Source organism: Wyeomyia smithii, chromosome 2 (assembly GCF_029784165.1).
Source record: "Wyeomyia smithii strain HCP4-BCI-WySm-NY-G18 chromosome 2, ASM2978416v1, whole genome shotgun sequence".
Lineage (NCBI taxonomy): Eukaryota > Metazoa > Arthropoda > Insecta > Diptera > Culicidae > Wyeomyia > Wyeomyia smithii.
Genome location: NC_073695.1, coordinates 3,158,132 through 3,177,185, shown reverse-complemented (window position 1 = coordinate 3,177,185; position 19,054 = coordinate 3,158,132). Strand labels below are relative to the sequence as shown.

General features: G+C 39.6%; 1 protein-coding gene across 1 annotated transcript in view; it reads left to right on the top strand.

The window, feature by feature from the left end:
• The window catches only part of LOC129726064 (uncharacterized), a 139,047-nt gene extending 120,400 nt beyond the window's left edge, over window positions 1-18,647 (top strand). The window contains exon 13 of the mRNA XM_055682658.1: window positions 17,076-18,647. Coding sequence (XP_055538633.1) covers window positions 17,076-17,493 — 418 coding nt within the window. The 3' untranslated portion in view covers window positions 17,494-18,647. The remainder of the gene's footprint in view (window positions 1-17,075) is intronic.
• The last annotated feature ends 407 nt before the right edge of the window (window positions 18,648-19,054 follow it).

Below are 19,054 nucleotides of genomic sequence, written 5' to 3'. Positions count from 1 at the left end.
TAGAAATTTACGACCCGATTCCTGTATCACCCGAAATGAAACTGACGCGCGTCAAAAAACCCTCCGAAAAAAGAATTAGCCAAGAGGATCATTTCTCAAATCCACCGATAATCACGTTATCGATTTGGACGGTGCGGTCTCATATTAGTATGATGAAGTCAATCACTTAGTGCTAATTCATTATATAAATCCTACTTTTGAAGGCTCTCATGATGATCTAATCTGTACTTTGATTGTTAAACAACCTTTATATTCCCTTATGAACTAGAACTCTAGACTTTATTTCAATAACATGAAAGCTACTTTGTGATTAGCGTGAAGATGATTTGAAGAAGTTTCAATCAACCTTCATATATCATTTTCAAGCCTCTATTCTGGCTTGCTAATGTAGGAACATTACATTGTTTAATGAGCACCAAAAATATATAGTTTTTAAATTTTACCCGTTACTGAACCTCAAACTTTTCCTCTTGAATAATTTTTCTAGGAAATAAGAGAGCCTATATTCATTATTCGGCTTGAGCTTGAACTGAGTTTGACGACCGCACATTTCGCAGTTGCTCCTATGGATGGTTCTGAGCTGGTGGAGCTGCACAGAAAACCACGTATATGTCAATTTGGGATAAGTTTACCATCTTCAATATACAACAATTCAATAGCTTCCACTTTGTGTAGATCGATAACGGCGCTGACCACGTCCTTACGGTAGTAAGGGTGAGAAATAAAATAGTAAAGAAGGAGGTGTAACAGTCGTTGTTGTCGAAAAACGAGTTCGGCTCTGCATCTTCCATTTCCATAGAATCTAGTATTTTAGATTAACTAAAAAACTATCCTCTTGAGATAGACTGTTAACCATTGGAAAACGGCTTGGCGGGTTACTCCGAACTTCGAAGCAAGCTGTTCTTGCGTTTAGTATGGATCCCCATCGTTTGAAGTGGGTACCGTACATTGTGCCATATAAGGTTGAATATCGATAAAAGATGCGAAATTTTATGGGTAATAACTTTGCCGAAAATAGAATAAGGCTCTCTTTAACAAGGCAGAAGAAACAGTGAATTTTCGTTGCACTGTGTGTAAGAACTATATTTCGTCTTAGTTTCATTATAATCCTTCCTAGCTGCAAAATTTGAAAAAAAAAATCCATTGAATTTTCAGACCTTTTTTGTCCGAGTATTTCTCAATCCGGGTTAAAGAATATCAACCACTTTGCTTTTCCTTGCAGTCCTTGCGAAACTTTGACGATAAAGAGCTAAGCTAACACACGTACAGTGTGGAAAATTCGTTTAAACGCAGCATCATATTTTATGCTTCTGGTAATTTGACGAACAATAATAAAACCAAGACATTAGAATATGTTGGCTAACACAAATCATAGTTAATTGCAGTACTGATTTTAATTTCAAATTAAAATTCGGCGCTGTTAGAGACAAAAATAGGTTTCAAGGGGGGAAATTCGTTTAAATATCGAAAACCTTGATGATCTGTCAGCTTAGTATTGTAATAGTGTTAGTACGCGGAGCTCAAGTTGATGCTGGCTTTTTTTGTTGATCTGAGGTTACGAAATGGCGAAAAAACCTTACTTGAGTGGGTCAGAGCAAAAAGTTCCTATGGAACTTAGAAAAACTGGCATGAGTAACCGTGAAATTGCGAGGAGAGTAAATAGATCCGAAACAGTGATTCGAAATTTGCTCAAAAAAGGTGATAAATACGGTGTTAAGAAAAAAACTAAGGGGAATACAGAAATAAGTAATCGTGACAGGAACCGCATTTTGGAGCTGGCTGGCACTGAAAAGTTCAACTCGTCGGATATTAAGAAGGAACTTGGACTCCCGATTACCAATAAACGAATTGCACAGATACTGCGTGGATCTGGACATTTTAGGTATACAAAAAAGGTCAAGAAACCGTATCCAACGCAACGTCATATTCAGATGAGACTGGATTTTGCCAAAAAGTATATGACATGATTCAGATGAAAAGAAATTCAACCTAGATGGCCCTGACTGTTGCGCGTACTGTTGGCATGATTTTAGAAAGGAACCCGAGGTTAAACTGAGCCGAAACTTTGGAGGCGGAACACTCATGGTTTGGGGTGGTTTTTCGCTTCACGGAAAGACTCCGATTTGTACCATTTCTACCAGGATGAACTCGGGAATGTATGTGGAACTGCTGGATGAAGTTCTGATACCCTTTTTTTTTGTAAGATTTGGACCACTGCGACCATTATTTTGATCTTTTGTGGTATACCTCTTCTTTAGTCTAGGTACTCGTGGCAGACGTATCACTATTGATGGAAGTGATCGTCGTTGTCCTATCGCACCCTTTCTCCCAATTAGGCACTGTATTCCGTATGAAATGTATTACCTCATTAGGATTCGCAGACCAGACCTCAAAAGGCTCCAAAGTTCCTTTTCCAAAGGCTCTTATTCTGCGCTGTATTAGTGCACTGCAGTGGCAAAGCAAATGTTCTGCGGTTTCACATTCGAACCCGCAGAGACGATAAATTTCGTCATCTGACTGACCAATTTGTTTCAGGTGATGCTTACTTGGACAGTGTCCTGTAAACAGTCCGGTAATTGTCCTTAGTCCCTTTTTATTTAAACTAAGCAATTGCTGGCTTTTCTTGACGCTTGGTTTTATAAAGCGTTTAGACTGGCGTAGCCCTACTGAGCATCTCCAGTTCTCTTGTATTGTCCTATGTTCCCAGGTTTTCAATTCTGCTTTCAAGGCCCTTGATGACACCCCACAGAACGGTTCTGGGCCAATGAAATCGGTACATGACCCCTGTCTAGCTAACGTATCGGCTTTTTCATTGCCTTCCACTCCGCAGTGACCAGGAACCCAGTATAAACATACTTGGTTCCTTTCTGCCAGTTGTTTCAGTGAAAGGATGCACTCCCATACTAGTTTAGAGGTACATGTGAAGGCTTCTAGTGCTTTAAGTGCTGCTTGGCTATCAGAAAAAATGCATATGTTAGCATGCCTGTATTTCCTAGCCAAAAAGACTTGTGCACATTCATAAATTGCAAATATTTCGGCCTGGAACACTGTAGGCCAACGGCCCATTGGTATCGAGATACTTATCCCAGGACCATTTATACCTGCTCCGGTTGAATCATTCATTTTTGAGCCATCTGTGTAAAAGACGACAGAGCCTTGTCGGATGTTTGGGCCACCTTGTTCCCAAACTTCCCGTTCGGTCTCTATGATTTTGAAAGGTATTTCGAAGTTTGCTTCTGTATTCATCCAATCTTTGATACCTGGTATATGTTTGCTCAGCTGAAAATGTTTGAGGATTGCCAGCTGGCCTGTCTGATCTCCATCAGGTACTTTTTTAAGGCGTGTTAGTCTCAATGCACTTTTTTCCGCCTCTAGTTGTACTACCTGGTGGAGTGGTAATAGATGCAGAATTGCATCTAAGGCTATCGACGGAGCACTTTTCATTACATTACTACTTGGCCTTAGACCCCATGTTCTGCCAATAGCTTTGCTACATGCCCAGAGGGCACTCGTAGCTTTACCGATGACATATTCAATATGTGCATTCCAGCTGAGTTTCTGATCTAAAACTATCCAAGATGTTTAGTCTCAGTGGAAAGCTGCAGTGTAGTCTCGCCCAGCTTCAGGCTCTCCAAGTTGTACCTTCTTTTCCGGGTGAAGGGAATAATGGTTGTTTTAGAGGGGTTAATGGTCAGCCCCTCTTGTCTGCACCATTCTAAAGTATAGTTTAGAGCTAACTGCATTCTCTCCGATAATGTACTGTCGAATTTTCCCCTCACAAGAATCACAACATCATCGGCGAATCCGACAACTTCGAAACCTAGCTCAGTTAGGTTTCTAAGTAGCTGGTCTACAACCAATGACCACAGCAAAGGCGATAGAACTCCACCTTGCGGGCATCCCTTAGTTGTGTTCCTTGTAAGGGTAGTATTACCCAATACTGCAGTTATCTCACGACTATTCAGCATGGTTTCAATCCATTTTGAGGTATATGTATCAAACCCATGGTGTCCCATTGCGTTCAACTTTGAGTGATGGGATACATTATCAAAAGCTCCCTCTATGTCTAAGAACGCAGCGAGTGCGATTTCTTTTGTATCTATAGATTTCGCTATTTTTGTCGTTAGCATATGTATTGCATCCACTGTTGACATGTTGCTTCGATATGCAAACTGATACCTACTCAGCGGAGAGGTTTTTAGGTACGTTGATTTAATGTGATAGTCAATTAGTTTTTCCATAATTTTTAACATAATGGAGGTTAGACTAATTGGTCTGAAGGCTTTTGGAAGTGTTTTGTCGCGCTTCCCAGCCTTTGGTATGAAGATCACTCTCGTTTTCCTCCAGTTGGTGGGTATGTAATTAAGTGTCAGGCTTGCCCTAAATATCTCGGTTATGAATGGAATTATTACCCTTCCACACCGTTGAAGCATTATTGGTAATAATCCATCCAATCCCGGGGACTTATAGGGCTCGAATGAGTTGATTGCCCATTCCACTTTCGATTCAGTGAAGATATCGCAGGCTATGTAATGCGCATTTGTCCTAGCGATAGTCGAACCAGCACATGGCGCATTTGAGTCCTGCGTTTCTTCTTCTAGAATGGATCGTGATCCTGGGAAATGTTTCTCCATCATAACATTGAGTGTTTCAAGAGAATCGGTAGTAAAAGTACCGTCGTCCTTCTTCATTCTGCCCAAGCCATTCGTGTGATCTTTGGAAAGTGTACTCTTGCAGCTGCAGGGGTACTTTCAATTTGTTCACACATTAATCTCCATCCCCTCCTGCGTGATTTCCTAATTTCTTTATTGTATTGCGTAAGGGACTCTCTATAAGCATCCCTATTTGAGGTTAACTTGGTTCTGTAGAACAACCTTCTAGTTAACTTCTGCAGTTTTTCTAGATTTTTGTTCCACCAAGGCGCGTCTTCGTTGGATACTCGCGTCTTGGTTGGACAGCTTTGGTTATAAAGGGCTATGATTTTATTCGTAAATTTTTGTGATGAATCCTCCAGTTCTTCTATTGTCTGGATTTGCCCTTATTACCTCGATTGCATATATCAATATTATTCGTTAGTATATATTCAAAAAGGCACTCACCTCTTTTGTTTATATCTGTGCTTCTCCATATTGTGTGATGGGCGTTTGCATCACACCCAACGATGAACTGCTTATTTTGCCTCTTGCAGTGTGCTATAAACTCCTGTACCTCCCTGGGAGGGGCTTCTTCTAGTTCCCCTGGGAAGTAGGCGGAGGCCACCATTATTTCTGCTTTTCCCCGTGTCGTTGGCAGTTCCACTTGCACAGCAACTATATCCCGTCCGATGAATTCTGTAATTGGCGTATAGTTGGTATTACTACTTACCAAAAGCGCTGCTCTTGGTGCATGCGCAGAATCATCATAAAGGAGCTTACCCCTATTTGTTGAAAGTCCTAAGACTTTATTTTTGTTCACCCATGGCTCTTGGACAATAGCCACGTTGATGTTCTCTTTGGTGAACCTGCGACAAAGGATTCCGCTTGCCCCTTTTGCATGATGCAGGTTCACCTGGTTGAACTTAATGTTCTTGTCGTCCATCTCGGTACAGCTTTGCTCCCGGGGGCTTCTTTCGCTCCCCCTGCGTACGGTGATTATTCAAGGGTACCATTGAGTGCTTGTTTTGCTCTCCCTCAGGTGTGCTCCCTTGAACAGGCTGTTTACACCGGTTTTTGCTATCACTCGGTAGTGAAGGCAGAACTTTTTCGGCGATTACAGCATTATTTGTGGATTCAGGCCTGGCGCTTTTGAAATTTCGACCAGCCCTGATTTCCGTGGGTATATAATTCCGAATTTATAATTCAGTTTGTAGTTCCAATCAGCGATTTTTTTCGCTGACGCTTCGTCTACTGACAGGATAAGCTGCACATGATTCTTGATGGGCTTGCGCTTTAACACCCTCCAAGAATCAGTGGCAATGTCGTTATGGCCTTCAACCAGAGCCAATATGGTTTCATTGTCGTTTTTCTCACTTTTGGGAAAGAAGATAGCTAAAATTTCTGGTCTCGGGATAGATTCACTATCAACAACCATCAGATCAGCTGTTTCCCATGGCTTGATACTCGGAACAATTCCTTTCAGCCAGTCTGCAGTTTCCTGGTTCTGGCACTCTATTACCATAAACCCGGACCTAAACCTGCAGTTGGTGAATTTGGGCTTGAATTGTTCCTTTCTCTTATCAACGACTATAGCCGGGATGGACTCTTCTACTAGTTCCATCATGGTAGTCGAGAGCCGAGACATCGGATAGTCCTTAGGCATCAGTCCAACCTTGAACTGGCTAAGGACTTCAGTGTAGGTAGGAGGCGCTTTAGGTTTACCGACCGGGCTATTTGCAGTCCCAGGGGTATTACCTCTGATCACCTCCATCCGCCTATTCACTGACATCCTTCCGAGTAGCAGTAGAAGTCTGGCATTCCTTCTTCCTTTTTGGAAGAGGATTGCTTTCACTGCAATTAGAGGAGTCGATCTGTCTCGGTCTCTTGACTGTCTGATTTTGGCTCGTTTTCGAAGGGTTAATTGCGAGAAGACGGGCCTCGTCTCTCTCGTGCCCATCTTCAAGCAACTTCTTGAACCGCTTCCTTTCCGAGCCACACAGTCTTCTGGGAAATTTCTTGCCATGAAGAGCCCCTTGGACTTGCGCCGACTCTTCATGGCTTTCCATCGCTGTATCCTCCACAGCAGTAGATACACCATCGGAAAAGGTTTCCGAATCAACGACGTTGACCTCCGGTGAGTTCAATATCGAAGACGAGCATGATGCAACGTCTTCTAGCGAACGGCTTTGGAGTTGGTCAACTTCGTTTCCGATCTCCATATTTTCAGTCATTCTGGTAGAACTGGAATAGACAGAAACCAAAAATATTTAAAGTGGCACACATTAAATTGATTGCGACACATCGAACTTTCGTTATCTGTAAAACGATTAAAGGTTATCGATTAAATATCAAAACCTAAATATCGATTCACATATATCGATCTTTAGTATCGCTCAATATGTGTATGCCCAGTATGATCGGAGTTTGTATGTGAGATTCCGTTGGCAGGCAGGGGAAACGAGCATTTATGTCCGTAAGCTAATAAAAACAATGCCCAGTGCAGACATATAGCCAAGCATATTTTTAATATTATTATCACATGCAACTCACATTATTCCACATACCTTTAATAATGTAACCTGCACACGATGAGCTTAGATGCTCAGACCTGTGGCGATTTTACAACCACGTAATGTTTCACTTTTTCTGTACCACTTGCCAACGTCACTCACACACAAGCACCGCCCGTAAGCTATCAGCCGCTTGATTGTTCTTTGTTTGGGAAAGGGCGCCGCAAAAAATTCTTTTTCGAGGCAAGACACAACACTAATCACTCAAATTTCTTTTTATTCGCGTACCGTGACACTTTGTTTCCCTTTAATTATCACTCGCGAGAAATTTTTCCGTGATTGAACTCTTTAAATTCGGCTCTTAAATCGCGCGATTGTTTACACCGGGTTTAAAGTTTGAAAGTGTTGCCAGGACCCCTGATACCATTTATCGAGGATTATATGCCAAAAAACTGCAAGATAATGCGGCAATTCATGTCAGCAAAAGAAGTATGGAATGGTATTCGGAGCTGGAAATCAGGGTTTTGGACTGGCCAGCACGTAGCCCGGACTTAAACCCGATAGAGAACCTCTGGGGAATCCTCGCTCGACGTGTATACCGAGGTGGAAAGCAGTACGGGACAGTTAAGAAATTAGAAACCGCTGTGAGAGACGCCTGGAAGTCAATTTCTGCTGAAACGCTGAAAAATCTCGTAAATTCGAGGCCGAACCAAATTTTCGTATGAACGGAAAGCAATTTAAATATTGAGTATTGGTTAATGTTTTAATGTGAATAAATTCTTTGTTATCATTGAAAAATAATACGTGCCTTTAAACGAATTTCCCTGATTACCACTTATTTTTTTCTCTTACCCAGTCAAATTAGAACTTATAATTGAAATCAATAGTGCAGGAAACTATGCTTTGGGTAAGCCAACATGTGCAACAGTGATAAATTTTAATAATGTACACTAACTCACCAGAACGGTAAAATATAATACTGCGTTTAAACGAATTTTCCTCACTGTACAGAAGTAGTTGGAGAAGCACGTGTTGTATGTATCAGAGCTCAATGTAAGTTTTTGATTCTTCAGTGATCGAGAAGAAGATCAAACAATGCAAGTTCTCTAACCTGGACTAAAGGGTGAAACGATCAAAATCTGCTTAATTTCAACGTAGCAATATTCCAATAATCGATTTTTTGATTAAAAATGGAAACCCTTAATTTTATTGGCACAGATGTGTAGAAAGATGTGCCTACTTTGTTTCTGGCGCACGCTCTTCAGTTGTCAAAATGGCCTCCACGCAAGAGGAACGGCGTTTAAAAATTCTGTACGCACACCAAGAACTTTCGCTTTTGTCGCATACTCAGTTGGCGAAAAAGTTAAGTTTGCCTCAAACGACGGTGTCATAAATGATTTGAGTGTTTGAGAAGAGGTTGAGCGCAACTCGCGATGAATATTGAAACAAATCGGGCAAAACGAGGACACGGAAGGTGGTGAATATATTTGAAAACATTAAAATGTTGAAATTCGCAACGAAATATCTGGTTTGGCCTGAAGTTTGAGTGCCTCCAAAAACGACTCCTTCCGTTACCGCAGCAGCACACGGATTCCGTGCTATTTTAGCCAGATTTAGCCTCTTGCCACTACGGCAAAAAGATCCTGGAGTGATATGCGGCCAACAACGTCTAATTCTGCCTAAGGGTTAGAACCCGCCCAACACCCCCTAGATTCGCCCAATCGAACAACACTAGGCCAACGTAAAGCGGAACTTACAAAGACAAAACAAGACGTCGGGAGCGAGCAGCAATTTAAGGCGAACTGGCGTGTAGCAGCTGAGAAGGTCGACAAATCGACTGTACCAAATCTGATGCAGCATTTGAAATGGAAGGCCCGAGCATTCGTTTTTTTTTTGCCACAGAAGAACTAACCAGTTTTTTTAATAATGTAATGCATGAACTTCAAAAAGTCGTTCCACACTTTACCAGAAGTACTAGACCAAAAAAGTTCTGAAAACTCAAAGGATTTTTTTCTAATTTAAATTCAATTTTTGAAATTCACGTAAGCATTATAACAAAGCAAAAAAGAAATGTAACTCAATGTACGGAAGAACCACCTTTTTTTATAATTAAAAAAAAATCATGTCTAAGACTTCGAACTAGTTTAAAAAAAAAATCTAGCTTATAGTTTATGCCCTAACAAGGCGTTCGAAATTTTGGGACACAAGATTTTATTGAAATTCGAAGTGCTAGAATTTTGTTGAAAATCGAACTTGTACATCCCTTCAACAGTTCCCTTCAATGTTGCCGCCATAGTAAAGATTACTTTTGACCAGTGCTGATAAAAGTCATTTTCTCCAGCAAAATTCTTCGAAAATTACAGCCAATCATTTTCAATTTTCACTTCCAATGATCGCAGCACTCTTTCAGATACACCATATTTTCGTCCTAGTAACGTGCTGTTATACTCAGATGAAATAGATCGCGCGCATCGTTCACGGTTACGGAATAAAATTTAACGACAAATCCAACCAAATGATCTTCACTTCAAAGCGAAAAAGAAAAATCACAGGAGGGTTGTGTGCAAAGCCACGACCACAAGGTTGAAGTAGAATACTTTTACAAGAGAGTTAACCCGGCTGCTTGCGTGTCTGTCATTTTTTCTAGTAAATAAATGTTGACCGCTCATCGGCAGTATTGAAAATTCTGTGCAAATGAAGTTGAAGTACCACTCAATTTCAGTTTGCACATATAAATACGACCTCACTGAACAGGAAAAGTACAAACCCTTTGCGGCGCAAACAAGTTTCAACAGTCAGAGTATATGTACACGTGAGTTCAAATTAAAATAATTAACTTTTGGTTAAAGCTCAGAACGAGAAAATTTTAAATCTTTAATTCATTTGTTTGGTTGTCCTGAAAAGGACAGTTTGTTGTTGAAAAAAAAAAAATCGGATATGACGCTGATTGCATCTTTGTGTTACGCCGATAGCGGGAACGGTGAACTTGCGTATGACGAAGGCATCGTATTACCTGTTTTATTGAATGGGAGAAAGAGGAATATTGTAATATTTTGTAAACATTTAATTCAAACAATATTACTTAATCGTAATCAGGCACTCTGATAACAAAGTTAAAGGCTGTTTTCACACTGAAAATCAGACAGCTAGCAGAAGTTTTGATTGCCAAAATCCAGAATGCTTGTGTAGTTGCCGAAATAAGGCAGAGCTTCACCGGAGAAAGGCCGAAACCCTCAACCGGCAAGGATGCTCCGATAGCAGGAAAATAGTGGTTTCGCATTCAGGAACGGCATCGTAGTTAGGAATTCTATTCTATTCACCCGGTCGTAGGTTAATGTACAGCTCCACTTACGGCTGTACATTAACGTACGGCCGGGCGAATCTGTTCGCGCCGCTTTTCGCGTTTAGCCTGGCAAAGGCCTAATGCGCACGGCCAACACAATAGAAAGGTGTTTTCACATTGAAAATTAGACACGGCTTTACTGGAGTAAGTGTTGGCAAATGCATCCACCGCTAATACCGCCGCTATCGTACGAAAGCGCGTCGTTTCATGTGGGGAATTATATCAACAACGAAAAATGACGCGCGTTTAAGCACACCCGAGCTGTTTCGCCGTGCCGCTTCCATTTACTTCCTTATAACGTCGGCCTAATGGAAGTACCGGCTGCACCTACCGCTGAGGCTGTTACCATACTGCCACTGGTACCCAAAGTTATGAACTCTTCAAATTAAGTGTTTTATTTGTCCTCAAAAGAACAACTGTTCAATTCCATATCGGGTATAATGCAATCGCATCTCTGTAATATTACCGACAGTAAAATTCTTCTGGACAAAATGATCCAACTTTTCCATTAGAGGAAGTGTCGGCTGATGTACGACAAAAATTTCGCCCGATCGCTCGCGTTGGTGTTTAGCCTGGCAAAGGCCTGAGACGTGGTGACCAACCACAGGGCAAGTGATTTGTTTGATTTGAAGGCAGCCACAGGCGCAACCCACTGCTATCCTCTGTTACTGCTAAGTGCTGATATCTGCTGCGGTTCGGTTCTGATTGCAACCTTTGAGCTGCTCTAACAGTGGAGGAATTAAGATACACGGACAACATGCATTATGGAAGCTATTTCACATTCAGTAAATTAGACGGGCGCGACAGATTTAAACTGCTAGGATCCAACACAGAACGCTTGCTTGCGTTGTCAAAAATTATTAACTTTCAAGAACTTGTTTATTTGCCTTGAAAAAGGCAATTTGATGTTCAAAATTTGATTTCCCAATGGCAATCTTCATACTGCCCCAACACGGGGGGAATAATGGCAGTCTGGCGACACACGCTGAGAAGAACCGCTCTGCTCCTGACCAACCACAGGGCTAGTGCTGCTGTTAAGGAAGGACGACTGCTGTTGTCGCTGTCTAGAACTATTATGAGTAGCTTCGGCTGAAACAGGCTCTTTTAAAAGCCAAATAGCATGTTTTCAATTGCAAGGTATATGATTCTGTTGACCGTGCTTGGGAAGCAATTATATAACGACCAATCAGAGGTCGAATTTTTCGTTTTGGCAAGGCTTGACTATTTTCAATAGTACAATAGTGTGAATAATAAAATTACAATTATCTTCTTTTGGGGAGAATCTTTAAAGATTTTCCAATCTATTGCTACAAGAACAAAGGAAATCCATCGAATACTAACCGATTTATTAGCATTTGAAATTGGACATATTTTTCACTTTTTTCGGTTTTAGATTTTCATTTCACATCCCTATGTAGTCGAACTTCCTGAGAGAAGTATTCTACTTCAAAACAAACAGTCCACTCAACCAAAATAGACCTCACCGAAACACTTTTTCATTGACACTGACCGATGTCTTGACAATTTTCGTTAACTGATAAACTGATTTTGTTGTCTTGCTTCCATCGCATGAAATGTACTGAGGTGTTTTGACAGTTCACTTCCATGCAAAAAGCGGGTAGGGAGAACTCTGAAAGGATTGTAAAAAAATAACGTTTATGGATGCTTTTTTTCACTTTCACTTTCAAGAGTGTCAACAAATATCAACCCTGCTCCTGACACGCTAAGCTATCATGTGAAGGGTGAGCCTCCCAGTTCTCCAGACATCATGTAATTTTGGGCCAACCTATTGCACACCTAATACAATCTATATAGCAGCAGGTCAGTCAGTTGATTGCGAAAGGAGGTTGTCATGAATTCTACGCAAAACCTTCACCTTCGAGACATCGAAAAATCAATTAAAAATTGTGTTAATTTCGCACAATATTGCTGTGGTTTCGCACCATCAAACTTTTGCGTGTTTGAAAAACTTCTTTCTCTATCAACTGCTGCAGAATTCTTGGACATCGGTTTCACCCGTTAAAATTTTGAACAGAAACACAGCCTGCGCATCAAAACGTCTTCCGTACCTGAAAGCTGGCAGCGATCAGAATATGCCGGTAGGTAACTGCTGCGGATCTCGCCACGGAAGAAAACGTAGTAGTTCGTGGAATTAGTTTGAAGAACAGATCACATCATGGAATAATATAATGGTCGAAGGCACAGTGGATCATAAAATTCCGAGGCTGCATTGAAAATAAAATCGAGTTGTCGATTCGTCTTAGCTATAATCTCATTTTAGTGTGGCCTGAAGGACAGACGAACCTGGTTAACTCTTGTCAGAGTTTGGTCAACCATTGTGTACCCGAGTTACACACGTTGGTATAGAATAGTTGACGTTACCAATTCCATGAAAAATCTATCAGAAAAGCGCTAGAACAAGTACCGATACTATATAAATACTTCACATAACTTCATGAAAGCAAGCCATAGAATAGATTAAATGAACTAGTACTAGTACTAATTAGGGATGTTACGGGTATCCGCATCCGCATCCGCAAATGCGGAACAATTGATGTTAAAAAATAATATTCAACCTTTCAAAATAAGTTGTTTCTTTCGCTTGAATATTAATTTTTTTTTCGTATAGTTTTAACGCTACCTTTACATAAAATCTAACAAAACTAGAAAACGGTGTTAGATATACGATAACAAAAATTGGATTGATAATGGTTACACTGTCAGCGTTTTGTTTATCTTCTGGTGGCGTATTTTGACCCGCTTCGAACAAATATAGAAATCGTACAAATAATTTAAATATTAATTTGTCCTGAAGGAAAAGTACTTTACAGGTACGCAGTGTTGTTATGAGATGGTGTAATGTCTGACGAAAAGGCATAGTGAGCTCATGTTATTAAAAACATCTCTAAAGTCGGAAATACGAGCTTGTTTTTGAAATGCGATTGTATTACTGATGAAAAACAACTTCAAACACAATATAACAACACAAGTTTTCAACTACGATTGTAGCACACTTTTAGCTGAACATTTCCGGATTATATTTCCAATGGAACGAAATCACACAACATTTTTGGATACTAATTGTCCAAAGATTTTTGGAGAACCACTTAAGAAAAAGGTTGACTAGTCGCTGGATTTCAAGACAGTCTATAGTATTTCGTATTATCTTGAGCAACTTAACATCATCTGCAGAAACATATGGCAATTTTCTGGCAATGTGAGAGACGCGTCATTAAAATATAATGCAAAGAGCAGCGGTCCCAAATTACTGCCCTGCGGAACGTCTGACACATTCGGTACAAATGAGCAGAATGCTACGTAAATTTTGATTTTATCTAGAGTGTACGATTAACCAAATACGACCTCACACTACGCTACACAAACGAAGTGAAAAGCTGAGACAAAAGTGATAACATATAAAAATGAGAATAAAAACCCCGTAAAGATAAAGAAAATTAATTATAATTATCATTAGAAGTTATAAATAATCATTAGGCGCGTTATTCAGTGATTTTTATAAAAAAATTTCGGGCCATAAAAAGCGTTTATCGGCTTTCAGAAGCATTTTGAGAAGTTTTCATCTTAATTCAGGATCATTTTTTTGCCTTTTCCGGTCTTTAGCAACGTTTTAAAGCGACTCTGTGTTTAATTTGAGATAATTTTTTTCGTCTCTTTTGGCCTTCAGAAGCATTTTGAGCGATTTTGACCTTGTTTTATTATTGCTATGCCTTTTCTAGCTCCTAGCCAAAAATAGAAGAAATCTAGTAGCTGTTAGCTTTAATATAATCGGATAAAATCTTCACTATAGTTTAGAATTTGACCTATTTTTTTTCAAATTTATCTCTAAGAATTTATTAAAATGTTAAATTTGGTGTAATTTGGTTGGTGTAATTCTCAAGAGTACCCACTTTGATTAGTTCAGAAAACTTTTAAATTTTTTAAATTTTCTCTTTGAATTTTTTTTATAAACCTGATACATCTGACAGAAACTTGAGAAATCTGAAATCTAAAAGATTCAATCACTTTTTGTTTTTAAAAAGAATTTTTTTAGTGTAGGCAAGGATGGAAAAAATCGTTCAAGTGAGAATCATTTAGTAGTCCAGACTGATTCTCTATCCCTTTCGATAATTTCAAAAGCATGCGTGTTGAAAATTTTTTACCTACGATTACTTAAGCAGGTATTAGACGACGCAAATATTTACTACTTTTGGTACGATTTTCATTTGCGCAAAATAAAATCTGTATTAAAAAATAGCAAATATTTGCTTCGTCTAATACCTGCTTTAGATTCGTTTGTTCATTTCGCGCCTTCGATTTTTTTCACACGTGTATCTGTGCAACAGGCGCAAACAACAACAGTCGAAATAATGAATCAAAAAGGAAAGCTATGCCATGATATTCTACGGGTATAGTCTTCTAGGTATCGAAATCTAGATATAAGCACTGTAGCCGGGGCGCATTACACAGGTTCCATAGAGCATGTATTTCTGAAAATCTTCTCTGTAATATCCTGCCAAGCGAGATTGAGATTTGGGTTGCCCTATACTTTGGAGCCTTCGACCAAGGAGTACATTATAGAGTAAACGAGAAACAAGTTTGACACTTTCCGAGGTTAAAAAAAAAATGTATGATTTACAACTATTATTCAATTATCATTATTCTGAGTCCAATTTTATGGCACTGTCAAACAAATCTTTATTATGTGTATCATTACATAACGTCGATTCAATATTGAATATCATTGCGAAATTTGCAGCATAAAATATTGAGTTGAAAAAAAAAATCCGTGAGTGAATTTTCGTTTTCAGCAATCAGATCAGATTCTTAGGGCATCTTCAGCGGTGGTCCAAATCGTTGTTTTGTTCTATTTTTTTGGAACAAACTCAAATTCACTGCTGCACCGGTGGTGTAAATTTTGTTTTATACCAGATCTAAATTGAAAAAAAATTGAAACTGGTATACGCTTTGGTCTATTTTTGTCACTTTTTGGAACAAGAAATAAATCGTTCTTAAGCCCTTTGTACACTACCAATAGGTGGGTAAAATGTCATATTTTAATTGAATACCTAATTTATAGCTATTTCCATATAAACGTTTTGCGAGTGTTGGGGAATAAACAAAACAAAGATTTTTTATGACAATTCACAATTCATTTTTGTGGCTTTTCTAAAGAAGAAAATGAACAGGTTTGTCGTTTTTGGCTTCAAGGAAACCGACCAGCAAAAGGGGGTTTGTCGTTTTTGGCTTCAAGGAAACCGACCAGCAAAAGGGGGAATACTGGAAGACCATAACCGTAGATTCAACCACTTGGTTTGCAACCATCAGCCACCAGAATGACAAATATGTTGGCTTTTTGTTAACCGCCTTAATTGTAGTGGGACTAGAGGAGACCTTAAGGGGCCAGAGAAATGTTCATCGAAGACACTAAACTGAAAACGTTCAAAATGGAGGCTTGTTTCAATATCCTCAAAACCGAACCCAAGTTTGAAGAACTGCAAGATTCTGAAAGATTGATTAGACGAAAACGGAAGATGAACGTCTACGAGATCAAATATTTTTCCCCATCCTCAGAAGCTCTACTTGTAGCAGAAATTTTTCGATCATACCAATCCATCCGGAGAAATGTCGCTGACGCTCGGGTCAAACCGTCAAATCCATAAAGTCTTGGGGATATAAAGTGTCTTGCCAAAGTAATCGTTTATTGTGCGTAAGAATTATCGAAGTTCCGTTTGTTATATATTGAGTGCTTTTTATTATAACAAGTCTCATAAACTGATAGCATGGGGTATTGAATTGTTGACAGTGTGACAGATGTCAGCGGTTTGAAACAACAAGATATACAACACCGGTGCGGAGAACGAAAAGTTGGTCTATATTAGCTGGTTCTATTCAGGTTTCGCTGGTGTAAACCTAGTATAAAGTTGTTTCAAAAATAGACCACCGCTGAAGATGCCCTTAGGGACGAATGACCGTTTGGGGTTAAAGTCATTTCAAAAGAAATCAATCAATCAATCAATCAATCCGATTCCGTTTTCAGAATCGTTAAGTATGATTTTATTAGGCTCTTGATTATGCCTGTAGGGCGATATAGTTGTTTAAAGATTAGAACATATTTGACGCCATTTTAGAATTCAAGATGATTATTTTTATGGTGACACTTCGAAATTGATATTTCTGGAACTAAGAATAGAATCAGAAACCGAAAATTTATGCCATTTCGAGACCCAATATGGCTTCCAGTTCTTTAATATTTTCATTATTTATATTAACCGTACTGCCGCTATTCGCATAATAGTCCTATGTGAAAGTTGCGAGTCCTGTGTAAATTTAGCGAAAATGGGTCCATTTTGGCATGTTTTTCAAGAATAGCCATTAAAAAAGTGAGGTTTGATTCCAACAATCTCGATTTAAATGGCTACTCTTGTAGAGCATGCCAAAATGGATCCATTTCCGCAAAAAAAACAAGAAAACATAGGACTTTTACATAGGACTGTTATGCGAATAGCGGCAGCGTAGCCCTACATAAAGTAGGCAGTCGTGTCTTGAAAATCATCCTCTAATTTTTTTTAACTTTTCTTACGTTCCCAGAAATGGCTCCATGCAGCCCCGCTCTGGTCACGACCCCCGCGGGCAGGACCGATCGTCCTCTTCGTATGCCGACCGGGCCTATTCGCTACCACGACCGATGCACCAGCAGCAGTCATCGATGCAGCGACCCAGTACCGAATACTATACCCACGATCGGCGTGGCCAGAAGCGTCCGACCAGCCACCACAACCCGTCCGGCAACGGGGCCCACTACGCGACCAGCTCGATAACCAACGGCAACGGAATGCACTACCAGCAAGCTAGTCAGCCACCGCAGCAACAGCAGCAGCACCAGCACGGTTCCTCCGGTGGCCACATGCCCACCGAATCGTCCGATCTGTACTTCACGCCCACCCAGAGAAAGTACTCCGGAGAGGTGGTGCGAGTTTTCGTCGATTACAATAAGGATAAGAAATAGTTTGACGGCTGTATGACAGTAAGGGGATCGGTCGGTTTGACAAACGCAGTATGTCGTGAGTTTGTGAACGACGGGTGTGAAAAAGTGAATGAAAGCGAAAAAAGGCAGAGTTTTATTGTTTATGGTACGGATGTTCTTCCGATTAAGTAAATTTATGCGAATAGAAAACTTGTTTTACCAACCATTTTAACTAGTGCTATTTTTAAAATCTTTCGTATAAGTTTTAATCTGCTGCCTGCTATTAGAAAAGTGATTTCTTTTTATTTCGGTTAAACTAATTATGTGAATATAATTGGAAGCCCAACATTTTCCTAACCTTTTCGGTAAGTTATATGTGCCAGAGTTAAAAAATCAGTAAAAAAAGAATCATTAAATCAAGGTCTCCAATTGTGCTCACGTTACGCAATCGTTAACAAATTAAATAGGTACTCTCCTCACACCGTCAGGGAGCAAAAAAAGTCATATCTACATGTAGCACACGAACGATTAGAAATGTAATCGTATCGTTGATGTAAATATTATCAGCTAACCGATGAACCCTCTAGTGGCTCTAGTTTAAAACATAACGGGTGCCACACAGGGTAGAAATTCCATCTGCAAAGCAGCCCCATCCCACGCCGTCACCTTCGGATTCGTGGCAGAGGTTTTCTTTTTGTTTTACTGTATTGTTATGTTATTTTCTAAGTTTTAAAATAAGCCATTCTAAGCTGGTATGAAATCTGCAATACAATTTCCCGGTCTTTACTTTTTTAACATATAGTTAAGTCAGTCGTTTCAATCGGAAATCATTAGTTAAATGCAACATAATGCAACATGAATCTGGTAATAATACTCCCCATCTTACATTAGGATCAAGCTATATGTCAAGTTGTCTCCAACACTTAGTGTAAATGCGACAATCTTGTAAATACACAAATCCACCCAAAAAAAAAAAAAAGATGTACAGATAGCAGTTTTGTTTTTGAAGTTTTGCATATATATTACTTTTAACCTTTGTATCATCAATCAATGGCAAGTTAACCTTCTTTAAACAGTTGCTACTGAAGGTTATTTTTTTTTTAATATATGATTACTATACCAATTAAGCGTACGAATTGTAACAGAAACATTTGTAAACATTTACCATTTAAATTTCAACATATAGATATGAATAAATGCTAGCTAGTAATCAAAATAGAAGTATGAGTGAATTTTTTTGGACGTCGTATTGTACTGCCGTTTCACGCAAGTTTGTCCCATGTTCCTTTTTGTTGATTTTTAATTTTCACTTTGTATGTATATTGGGATGTATAAGAGCGTTAACATTTAGTACGCGATCTTTCATTATGTAGATTGCTTTTTTTTTCGGAGAACGGCAAGGTAGGAGCAGTTTGTCGTAAAAAAGACAAATGATCATCTTTCATGCAACCAAACTTGGTAAAGATGATAGCCAGGGGCAAACTGACCTGGTCCCATTTATCAGGTGTCAAACCGATGATCATGAGCTGCCTCAACAGGGCCGCGATTGATTGTACAACGAGTGACTCTCGAGCAGCTGGCTGGCAAAAACTGGTTGACCAGA